This window comes from Lepidochelys olivacea (assembly GCF_965140295.1).
Source record: "Lepidochelys olivacea isolate rLepOli2 genome assembly, chromosome: 11".
NCBI classification, from domain to species: Eukaryota; Metazoa; Chordata; order Testudines; family Cheloniidae; genus Lepidochelys; species Lepidochelys olivacea.
In genome coordinates this window covers 11,033,200-11,046,083 of record NC_140421.1, presented here as the reverse complement: position 1 = coordinate 11,046,083, position 12,884 = coordinate 11,033,200, and the positions used below count along the sequence as shown (strand labels likewise).

The window sequence follows — 12,884 nt, the reverse complement described above, 5'->3', positions numbered from 1 at the left end:
AACTGTGGGATAGCTACCCATAGTGCACCGCTCCGTAAGTCGATGCTAGCCAGGTAGTGAGGACGCACTCCGCCGACTTAATGAGCTTAGTGTGGACATTTACAATTGACTGTATAAAATCGATTTCTAAAAATTGACTTCTATAATATCGACCTAATTTCACAGTGTAGACATACCTTTTTAGATAATATCTTTCTTTTAAACAGCACTGTATTAATGAATGAGAAGCTATGTTATACATATAAAAGTGTATAGTGTGTTGCAACTGACTAATGTGTGGAAGAGAGGGAGATTAGGATAAAATCCTTGGGAGGGGGAAAACACATGGGTATCGTCCCCTGGGAATGGCACATTTAGAATAAATGCAGAACATGCCATCTGTTGCATTCCAAAGGCAAAAAACTGCTCATCAGAATTATTTTTTATAAGCAAGGGTATTAAACTCTTCCATAGAAGGGATGTTTCATCAGTATCCAGAGATGGAGATGAAGATGACCAGAGACTGGAAAATCTCCCCCCTTCCAATTAAACATTTGGAATATACCTACACCTATTTCATTTAGACATCAACTAATTTTGAAACTTCTGTTCATGAACCAATAATCGAATACAATAATTTGTTAAAGTATCTGTCATATACAGCTTAAAATAATCAGCCGAATCATTATATATCAAGACTTTTTTTTTTTTTTTTTACACAGTCTATATTGGTAAATAAATAAAATCTTTGATTACACTTGATGTCCAGTTCTTTTAAGTTTTTTTAGTTTATCTGTTGTCAAAGAAATTATAGATGTATCAAGATTTATTAATAAAGTCAAAGCCCCAGTGCATAATTAGTTAAAGCAATGATCATTAACTTCTAAGAGGAAATATTGACTTTTTCATTTGCATTTATGCACAAAGAATTGATATTTGCTCTATCGTAACAACTATAGCTTAGGTTTCATTGCTTGCATTTATCTTAATTCACAGAGATAAAAATATCAGCCACTGTGTATATTTCTTTTGTGAAAACTATTCTTTTTGTGTTGTCTGAAACATAGCTACGAGTAGCAAAACATAAGGTTAAAAGCACAAATTTGGGGGAGGAGGGAAGAGGATAATTAGGGGGGCTGTTTTTAAAATAAACCGAGAGGCTAACCCTGCAGCCTTTATTCATATGTTGTGATAGTTATAACATTAAACCATTACATCAGTGAGCCACAGAAGTTATTAGAATACAATAGCTACCATTAAGCAGCCACATAAAACATTCCTAAAACTAATGTTTTTTTTTAATCCAGTATGCTGAATGGTTGGAGGGAAAAGACACATTGAATCCCTGACCTTTCAATTTTGGTTAATTTCATGCTCAAAAAAGTGACACACAGGCAACACTGGCTAGAGCCAGAATTAGCAAAGGTAAGTGCTGCGCAAGATTCTTCATGCAGAGCTTCCACTGCACTTCTGACCTGCTTTTGTAAGAGCCTTTCTTGAGTTGAGCCTGCCAATCATGCTGAATCAGAGAAATTGAAACTGGAAAATTTCAGGCTGTCTATGGCCTGATCCTGAGAGGTGCAGGTCAACTTGCAGCCACCACAGCAATTGCTGCCGTGGTGGGTGTCCACACTACCCTACTTGGGTCAGTGGTGTGCGTCCACTGTAAGCGCCAACACAGGCCATAGAACTTCCCAAAAATAATTTCCAGAGCAGACCTTTCAGAAAAACATCCAATCTTGATTTTAAATCTCCCACAACCCCTGGTAAATCGTTCCAATGGTTAATTACTCTCACCATTATAAACGTAAGCACTATCACTGACTTAAGAGGGGCATTGTAGGGCTCTCAACTCTGCTGGCAGCTCCCTGCCAAAAGCCTGCCTGCCCCACAAGCTCCTGGTGGGCTGCCCCCCTCAGTCCCTGGGCTTCTGCCCTACCCATTCTCCGCTGGGGGGGGAGGGGGCACGCAGGGCTTCTCCCCTACCCATCCCCCACCGGGAGCAGGGCGAAGCCACCTGGGGCTTCTCGCCACTGGAGAGCGGTGTCCAACTGTCCTGGCTTCTTCCCCCCTCCATATCCCCTGCCTTCCCACTGGGAGCCCTGCAGTCTTGTCAGTTTCACAGCTCAGGGACCCTGGCCAGGAGCAGGGTCCAGCCACCCAGCTCTCCAGGGAAGCTGGGGCTTTCTTGTTAATTTCACAGCTCATGCCGTGAAACTGATAAGACAGCCAATCTAAGGGACACAGTGTTGTTCTAACTACACTGACATCAGCCTCACACGTCTCGTGGAGGTGGAGTTATTATATCAGTATAGTAGCACACTTACATTGGTAGGAGGAAGGCTGTAGTGTACACACTGACATAATTAACGGTGTAGTGTAGACCTGCCCTAACTCTATTCCCACAGAAACACCTTTCTGGTGAGTGATACCTAAAAAAAAAAAAAAAAACCCAGAAACAAAATACATATCAAGAAGCATTTGAAAAGTGAACATTATAGGCTGATCACTATTTCAGGATAATCCAAGTAGTTTCCTGTTTCAAAACTACAATGGAGGAAAAGAACACATTCTGCATTGTTATATTTACTACATAGCACCAATATGCTGACTCGGTCAAATACTTTAGATCCAAATTTTAAGCCTGGTAAAAATCAAACCAAAAAAGTTTTAAGAGAATGAATGGCACCATTGTGAAAATGCTGGATGGGCTTCAGGACCCCTGGATTCTACTCAAACCTCTGCCACAGACTTCAGTCACTTTCCTTTACTGTGCTGCAATTCCCCATCTCCATAAATTGGGACAATTTACTTCCTCTACCTCATTGATACATCCTGCATATGTTCATGAGAAGCTCCAAAATTACACTGATGGGCATTATAGAAAAGCACAGATATACATAGGAAAATGCTTTTATAAAACTTTGTAAAAATATTTTCAAGACTTTTTAAAATATGAGTACAACCTAAAAAAATGGGGAGGGATGGAAAAGATAGAGGTTTCAGGTGATGTAAAGAGTTACCCAAAGTACTGGAAAGAAATGTAATAGCAATGTGTTAATTCATGAGACCCATAAGGGAAACTTTACTCAGCTTGGACAGTGAAACTAAAGTACATAAAAGATTAAAACTAAATTAGATTTTGGTGTTTATTAATTAACAGTTATTTAATAAACTAGGCTTGTGGCACCTTAGAGACTAACCAATTTATTTGAGCATAAGCTTTCATGAGCTACAGCTCACTTCATCAGATGCATACTGTGGAAAGTGTAGAAGATCTTTTTATATACACAAAGCATGAAAAAATACCTCCCCCCACCCCACTCTCCTGCTGGTAACAGCTTATCTAAAGTGATCACTCTCCTTACAATGTGTATGATAATCAAGGTGGGCCATTTCCAGCACAAATACAGGGTTTAACAAGAACGTCTGGGGAGGGGGACACGGGGATGGACGAGGGGAAATAGGTTACCTTGCATAATGACTTACCCACTCCCAGTCTCTATTCAAGCCTAAATTAATTGTATCCAATTTACAAATGAATTCCAATTCAACAGTTTCTCGCTGGAGTCTGGTTTTGAAGTTTTTTTGTTGTAATATCACAACTTTCGGGCTGAAATTGTGGAAAAGCAGCATCACTTGCCCCACAACCTCAGCCGTGCAGAACACAATGCCATCCACAGCCTCAGAAACAACTCTGACACCATAATCAAAAAGGCTGACAAAGGGGGTGCTGTTGTCATCATGAATAGGTCGGAATATGAACAAGAGGCTGCTCGGCAGCTCTCCAACACCACTTTCTACAAGCCATTACCCTCTGATCCCACTGAGAGTTACCAAAAGAAACTACAGCATTTGCTCAAGAAACTCCCTGAAAAAGCAGAAGATCAAATCCGCACAAACACACCCCTGGAACCCCGACCTGGGATATTCTATCTACTACCCAAGATCCATAAACCTGGAAATCCTGGGCGCCCCATCATCTCAGGCATTGGCACCCTGACAGCAGGATTGTCTGGCTATGTAGACTCCCTCCTCAGGCCCTACGCTACCAGCACTCCCAGCTACCTTCAAGACACCACTGACTTCCTGAGGAAACTACAGTCCACGGGTGATCTTCCCGAAAACACCATCCTGGCCATTATGGATGTAGAAGCCCTCTACACCAACATTCCACACAAAGATGGACTACAAGCCATCAAGAACACTATCCCCGATAATGTCACGGCTAACCTGGTGGCTGAACTTTATGACTTTGTCCTTACCCATAACTATTTTACATTTGGGGACAATGTATACCTTCAAATCAGCAGTACTGCTATGGGTACCCCCATGGCCCCACAGTATGCCAACATTTTTATGACTGACTTAGAACAACGCTTCCTCAGCTCTCGTCCCCTAACTCCCCTACTCTACTTGCGCTATATTGATGACATCTTCATCATCTGGACCCATGGAAAAGAAGCCCTTGAGGAATTCAACCATGATTTCAACAATTTCCATCCCACCATCAACCTCAGCCTGGTCCAGTCCACACAAGAGATCCACTTCCTGGACACTAAAGTGCTAATAAACGATGGTCACATGAACACCACCCTATACCGGAAACCTACTGACCGCTATTCCTACCTACATGCCTCCAGCTTTCACCCTGACCACACGACACGATCCATCGTCTACAGCCAAGCTCTGCGATAAAACCGCATTTGCTCCAACCCCTCAGACAGAGACAAACACCTACAAGATCTCTATCAAGCATTCTTACGACTACAATACCCACCTGCGGAAGTGAAGAAACAGATTGATAGAGCCAGAAGAGTTCCCAGAAGTTACCTACTACAGGACAGGCCTAACAAAGAAAATAACAGAACGCCACTAGCCCTCACCTTCAGCCCCCAACTAAAACCCCTCCAACGCATTATTAAGGATCTACAACCTATCCTGAAGGATGACCCAACACTCTCACAAATCTTGGGAGACAGGCCAGTCCTTGCCTACAGACAGCCCCCCAACCTGAAGCAAATACTCACCAACAACCACATACCACACAACAGAACCACTAACCCAGGAACCTATCCTTGCAACAAAGCCCGCTGCCAACTGTGCCCACATATCTATTCGGGGACACCATCACAGGGCCTAATAACATCAGCCACGCTATCAGAGGCTCGTTCACCTGCACATCCACCAATGTGATATATGCCATCATGTGCCAGCAATGCCCCTCTGCCATGTACATTGGTCAAACTGGACAGTCTCTACGTAAAAGAATAAATGGACACAAATCACATGTCAAGAATTATAACATTCATAAACCAGTCGGAGAACACTTCAATCTCTCTGGTCACGCAATTACAGACATGAAAGTTGCGATATTACAACAAAAAAACTTCAAAACCAGACTCCAGCGAGAGACTGTTGAATTGGAATTCATTTGCAAATTGGATACAATTAACTTAGGCTTGAATAGAGACTGGGAGTGGCTAAGTCATTATGCAAGGTAACCTATTTCCCCTTGTCGTCCCCCGTCCCCCCCCCAGACGTTCTTGTTAAACCCTGGATTTGTGCTGGAAATGGCCCATCTTGATTATCATACACACTGTAAGGAGAGTGATCACTTTAGATAAGCTATTACCAGCAGGGGAGTGGGGTGGGGGGAGGTATTTTTTCATGCTTTGTGTGTATAAAAAGATCTTCTACACTTTCCACAGTATGCATCCGATGAAGTGAGCTGTAGCTCATGAAAGCTTATGCTCAAATAAATTGGTTAGTCTCTAAGGTGCCACAAGTACTCCTTTTTTTTTGCAAATACAGACTAACACAGCTGTTACTCTGAAACCTACCATAACAAAGAATATCCAAGGACTAATCACAAGTCTCCTGAGCTCCTGGGGCTTTTAATCTACAAACTACCTTGAAACCAATAGGATAATGGAATAAATCTTAAAAATGCTTATTCTTGCAAGACTCTAGTAGGTCAATAATTTAAATATTTATAACAATGCAGGTTACTTCAAACTAGGATTTCCACCAGAATATAAATGTCTTTAAAGTCTAATGTGTCTTAACTTTCAATTTTCAAATACAAAAATAACTGTTGATAGTTATTCTTAATTTAATTCATTACCTCTACACTGCAACTGTTAACTAAACACCACTCAGAAATGCTACAAGGAAGAAAAAGAAACTCTTACCTTATATTATACTGGCCAGCTTTCAGCATACATCTATCAGGAAGCTGAGCAAGCTTCTTTGAGAGCGTTTTAAAATATTTTCTACATTGCTGCATTCCCATGCTTTGCTCATAATCTGTAGAGGCAGATAGCGGGAGCCCATCTCTAACACGGACCACTGAGGCACATAAGATCATAGACATTGCCAACCAATTTAATGAAAACCTAAAACAAAACAAATACATTCAGAAATGCAGATCAGACAAAATTAAAACAAATAAACAAAAATTGAATATGCAGCCAAAACCATTACTATATGGTGACTAGATGAGGTAACTCTCAGTCAAGGCTGATGGGTTGTATTCCTGGTTCAGCCTTAATACGTGGCAAGTCACAAAGGGCTTAGTCTTGAACCTAAGCTCACAAAAGAAGTCCTGATGAGTAGTCCCTACCAGTCTCTCTGACTCACAAACAGGTCATAGAATCAGACTTTTGACTTCTCTTATTAATATGTATTATTCGTATTACCACAGCACTCAGATTGAGGCCCTGCTATTTTTTTTTATTTATTATTTCTTTTACAGTAGTGCCCAGAGGCACTAACTGAGATCAAGATCATACTGCTAGGCGCTATACATACCACAATCTTTGTCTCACTAATCAAGAGATGATCTTGCCCGAAGAGATTAAAGTCTACATAGGCAAGACAGACAAAGGAGTTTTATTATTCCCATTTTACAGATGGGGAACTGAGATACAGAGAGAATAAGGCCATGACCAAAGAAAAATTTAAAGAAGTGCCTAACTATAAACATGTGAATAATTCTATTGAATTCAGTGGGATTATGCATATGCTTTAAGTTAGGCACACGTTTAAGTACCTTGCTGAATGGAGACTGACGTAACTTAACCAAAGTAACATAGGAAACATGCTGCCCGCTTCTTGTTTACAGTGTCACCTGAAAGTGAGAACAGACATTCTCATGGCATCACAAGATATTTATATGCCAGATGCACTATGATTCATATGTCCCTTCATGCTTCAACTACCATGCCAGGAGACATGATGATCACGGGTTTTGCTCCATAACAATCCAAAGCTGTGCAGATCGAAGCATGTTCAATTTCATTATCTAAGTCAGATGCCACCAGCAGAAGGTTGATTTTCTTTTTTCAGGTTCTGTGGTTTCTGCATCAGAGTGTTGCTCTTTTTCGACTTCTGAAAGCATGCTCCACACCTCGTCCCTCTCAGATTTTGGAAGGCACTTCAGATTCTTAAACCTTGGGTTGAGTGCTGTAGCTCTCTTTAGAAATTTCACATCAGTATCTTCTTTGCTTTTTATCAAATTTGCAGTGAAAGTGTTCTTAAAACAAACAACATGTGCTGGGTCATCATCCGAGACTGCTATAACATGAAATATAGGGCAGAATACGGGTTAAACAGAGCAGGAGACATACAATTCTCCCCCAAGGAGTTCAGTCACAAATGTAAGTAACACATTATTTTTTTAAACGAGCCTCATCAGCATGGAAGCATGTCCTCTGGAACGATGGCCGAAGCATGAAGAGGCACATGAATCTTTAGTGCATCTGGCATATAAATATCTTGTGACACCAGCTACAACAGTGTCATGCGAACGCCTGTTCTCACTTTTAGGTGACACTGTAATTAAGAAGGGGGCAGCATTATCTCCTGTAAATATAAACAAACTTGTTTCTCTTAGCGATTGGCTGAACAAGAAGTAGGACTGAGTAGAGTTGTAGGCGCTGAAGTTTTACATTGTTTTGTTTTTGAGTGCAGTTATGTAAAAAAAAAACCCTACATTTGTAAGTTGCACTTTCATGATAAAGAGACTGCACTACAGTACTTGTAAGAGGATAATTTGGTAGAATGCTGCCTGCTGAGGGGCTGATTGAGAGGGCAGAGTTAAGGTGTACAGTACTTGTGAGAATAGTAAGGTGTGTGCCTGTTGTTATGTATTGTAAGGTGGTTTAACATCTTGTTTTCTTGCTTTTTCTAGGTTTGTGTCATGTCGTCTATCAGCCTTAACTATTTCACAATTTTCTATGTATTAGTTTATTTTCTTAACTGTATAAAAGCTTTACATTGTATGCTCCAGATGCCTATTTTATAAATTAAAATACACTACACAACGATACAACAAATAAAGGGCTGCTCATTCCACCCTGACACCATCAAATACAATTAGGAAAATAAAGTAAACTTACACTCTAACCCTCGGCCCATATGCCTCTCCTTATACACCAAATAAAAAGTTATGGGCTTTGCAGCATTCCCAGGTGGTTAACAATTATCTAGCTGCTGGCAGACCAAGAGAGTGGGGGGTAATAGGAGCCTATATAAGAAAAATACCCAAAATCCAGGACTGTCTCTATAAAATTGGGACATCTGGTCACCCTAAAAAATGGGGACAGAACAATGTCCCAGGTTACAAGGGCTCAGGCCACTTATGCTTTGAAGGTTAGCACCAAAACCTGGGTATCCATGCAGAAGTCTATTAACAGCCAATGAAGTTCCTGGAACTCTGTTGTAATGAGCTTCAATTATAAACTTATTTGAGCATGAGCTTTCATGAGCTAGAGCTCACTTCATCGGATGCATACTGTGGAAACTGCAGAAGACATTATATACACAGAGACCATGAAACAATACCTCCTCCCACCCCACGCTCCTGCTGGTAATAGCTTATCTAAAGTGATCATCAAGTTGGGCCATTTCCAGCACAAATCCAGGTTTTCTCACCCTCCGCCGCCCCACACACAAACTCACTCTCCTGCTGGTAATAGCCCATCCAAAGTGACCGCTCTCTTTAAAATGTGTATGATAATCAAGGTGGGCCATTTCCAGCACAAATCCAGGTTTTCTCACCCTCCCACCCCCCTCCAAAAACCACACACACAAACTCACTCTCCTGCCGGTAATAGCTCATCCAAAGCGACCACTCTCCCTACAATGTGCATGATAATCAAGGTGGGCCATTTCCAGCACAAATACAGGTTTTCTCACCCCCCCCACCCCCATACACACACAAACTCACTCTCCTGCTGGTAATAGTTCATGCAGAGGATCTACAACCTATCCTGAAGGATGACCCAACACTCTCACAAATCTTGGGAGACAGGCCAGTCCTTGCCTACAGACAGCCCCCCAACCTGAAGCAAATACTCACCAACAACCACATACCACACAACAGAACCACTAACCCAGGAACCTATCCTTGCAACAAAGCCCGTTGCCAACTGTGCCCACATATCTATTCAGGGGACACCATCACAGGGCCTAATAACATCAGCCACGCTATCAGAGGCTCGTTCACCTGCATATCCACCAATGTGATATATGCCATCATGTGCCAGCAATGCCCCTCTGCCATGTACATTGGTCAAACTGGACAGTCTCTACGTAAAAGAATAAATGGACACAAATCACATGTCAAGAATTATAACATTCATAAACCAGTCGGAGAACACTTCAATCTCTCTGGTCACGCAATCACAGACATGAAGGTCGCTATCTTACAACAAAAAAACTTCAAACCCAGACTCCAGCGAGAAACTGCTGAATTGGAATTCATTTGCAAATTGGATACTATTAATTTAGGCTTAAATAGAGACTGGGAGCGGCTAAGTCATTATGCAAGGTAGCCTGTTTCCCCTTGTTCCTCCCCCCCCGACGTTCTGGTTAAACTTGGATTTATGCTGGAAATGGCCCGCCCTGATTATCATGCACATTGTAAGGAGAGTGGTCAGTTTGGATGAGCTACTACCAGCAGGAGAGTGAGTTTGTGTGTGTATGGGGGTGGGGGGGTGAGAAAACCTGTATTTGTGCTGGAAATGGCCCACCTTGATTATCATGCACATTGTAGGGAGAGTGGTCGCTTTGGATGAGCTATTACCAGCAGGAGAGTGAGTTTGTGTGTGTGGTTTTTGGAGGGGGGTGGGAGGGTGAGAAAACCTGGATTTGTGCTGGAAATGGCCCACCTTGATTATCATACACATTGTAGGGAGAGTGGTCACTTTGGATGGGCTATTACCAGCAGGAGAGTGAGTTTGTGTGTGGGGCGGCGGAGGGTGAGAAAACCTGGATTTGTGCTGGAAATGGCCCAACTGGATGATCACTTTAGATAAGCTATTACCAGCAGGACAGTGGGGTGGGAGGAGGTATTGTTTCATGGTCTCTGTGTATATATAAAGTCTGCTGCAGTTTCCACGGTATGCATCCGATGAAGTGAGCTGTAGCTCACGAAAGCTCATGCTCAAATAAATTGGTTAGTCTCTAAGGTGCCACAAGTCCTCCTTTTCTTTTTGCGAATACAGACTAACACGGCTGTTACTCTGAAACCTGTAATTATAAAATTATGCTTAATAAGCAGGCTACCAAGTTCAGCACTAGTTTCCATTTCCAAGTAATATCATTGTGTAATTCCATGTAGAGTGCAGTACAATAACCTGATCCTGAGGTGTTATGGACAACCCACATCACGGGGGAGAGGGGGTGTGTGTGTGGACTGCCTCCCTCTCACGAACTGCACCTTAAAAAAAACTTTTGGCTACAGCAACTACCCAACACACACACCCCCCTGTGTTGCACCCATAACATGGCACTGGGTCCATGGAAGGAGGAGTGGGAGGAAACACAGGTCACAGCTGTTTTGCAGAGCAGCATTTGTACTCACGCTCAGGGCTTGGAGATGCCAAGGCACCTATGGCAACCTTACACTACGGGGAAGAGGCCGTAGGCAGGTTTATGCCTCCTTATCTCTGACAGGCAAGTGGCAGGTGGAATAATGCCTCCATTGCAATACCCCCAACCCCCCCACACACGCCCCACTGCTATCCCTATCCGTGCCCCCAACTTGCGCCCAGGTCCCCGGGGAGGAGGAGACCCATCCCTATGCTGCCCCCCCTACCTGCACCCGGGGGAAGCCCATCGCTGTCGCGCCCAAGGCCCCCGGGGGAGGGGCGCCCCGCCCCATCCCGGCCCCAGTTCCCACCTGAGCCGCCTCTGCGCACCCCGCACGGCCGGCTGGTCGGGCGGGCCTGGGTCTGTTGCTAGGCAACTGCTCTGCGAGGCGTAGCCGACCGTTTCGAACTCCCTGCCTCACCGGAGCCGCGGCATCGGCGGCAGGACCACGTCCGCCCGCCGCAAAGCATTGTGGGAACCATCTACGTGCCCCCGCAGCAATCAATGGCAGGGCGAGGGGATATCACGTGACTCTGCACGCTCCCCGGGCCGGTGCGCTCGGCGGCGGGGTGAGGCGGTGGTCGAGCTGCTGTTGCTCTCTGGTGATGTGGGGTGGTTGCAGGGGCGCGGTTACTCAGAAGGGGTTGGGCCCCTATTGCCCTGCGGCGGTGGGGACGTGGCTCCTGGGCCGCCATTGCTCTGTGGGGGGCGTGGCGAGCCGCCATTGCTCTGTGGGGGGCGTGGCGAGCCGCCATTGCTCTGGTGTGCGGGGGGGGTCACGTTGTCAGCGATTTGTGATGCTAAGGAAGTTATGGATATTGGAAACGTTGCCATAGATGCCTGGGAAAGGTGAGGCCCTGAAGTAGGGCCCCCAAGTAGTTGTTGGCTTTCAATGGGACTTGGGTTCCTAACGCTCCCTCCGGTGCTTGTGGACAGCCCCTCCCCCCTTCACTGTGTATAAAGTGCCTGGTGAAGTTTTAATGTCATATAACTAGTAAGTAATAATCCTTGGTGTTTCTGCCAAGTCCACCAACACTCCCAACTCAGCCCCAGCGGCAGCTGGCACCAGGGACTGGACTGAGACCGGCTCCAACACTATTCACACGGACCACCAAACAGTCGTCCGGTAACTCAGCGAAAGCAACCGGGCTTGATGTGAAAAGTCTCCACGTCCCATTACCAGCCCCTGACAAGAGTCATGTTTGTTTAACTTTTTTGTAATGTGACAAGAAGATTTTCTCTTTATAATACTCTTCCACTTGTCCGTGTTTCCTTCCATGCGGTACTACTTTATTTCGTGTATTCTCATCTCATTTCTGTTCTCCCTTGCTGCCACTTTTTAATCTCTCCCTTCATCTCTGTTACTATTTAACTGTATAATCGTATTTAACCTTGCAACGAATTGTAGGATTCAAATGATATGAAATACACAATGTGCCAGATTCTCTGGTCCAGCTGAGTTGCACTCAATATAAGAACAAGGCAGGGGAGGTGTCTTCAAGCCACCTTTGTATTCCTGGTTTCAGAGTAGCAGCCATGTTAGTCTGTATTCGCAAAAAGAAAAGGAGGACTTGTGGCACCTTAGAGACTAACCAATTTATTTGAACATAAGCTTTCGTGAGCTACAGCTCACTTCATGGGATGATTTGCATCCGATGAAGTGAGCTGTAGCTCACGGAAGCTTATGCTCAAATAAATTTGTTAGTCTCTAAGGTGCCACAAGTACTCCTTTTCTTTGTATTCCTGTGCCTCTAGCCCTACTCCAGCAGCACATAACAGCTGGGAATACGTTTTAAATGGGTACCTGGGAATTCCCCAGATGTGATAGAGCCAGTGCAACAACTGAACACCTCCGTCTCTCTCTCTGTCTCACACTCTCTCACACACACACATGCACGTGCCTCACTGTGGACAGGTGACTGGAGATCTCCAGTGACAGAGTGACCCCTTGAATCTATGGACAGCAGGTGTAAATGGTTAATTTATACTGAAGGCTGGTTCCATTTCTTTAAATACAGTTAAATTTC

The 12,884-nt window shown here is 44.0% G+C and overlaps 1 protein-coding gene across 3 annotated transcripts in view; it reads right to left on the bottom strand.

The window, feature by feature from the left end:
* SEC22A (SEC22 homolog A, vesicle trafficking protein) overlaps positions 1-11,531 on the bottom strand; it is a 38,125-nt gene extending 26,594 nt beyond the window's left edge. The window contains exons 1-4 of one of the 3 annotated variants that reach the window (XM_084643411.1): positions 11,168-11,530; positions 7,034-7,111; positions 6,174-6,377; positions 2,307-2,411 (exon numbers count right to left, since the gene is read on the bottom strand). In XM_084643411.1, the coding sequence (XP_084499537.1) occupies positions 2,307-2,411; positions 6,174-6,377; positions 7,034-7,083 (359 nt within the window). In that variant the 5' untranslated portion in view covers positions 7,084-7,111; positions 11,168-11,530. Of the gene's footprint in view, positions 1-2,306; positions 2,412-6,173; positions 6,378-7,033; positions 7,112-11,167 lie in introns of all 3 variants that reach the window. The other 2 variants (XM_084643410.1, XM_084643412.1) reach the window with 2 other exon arrangements.
* Between the last annotated feature and the right edge of the window lie 1,353 nt (positions 11,532-12,884).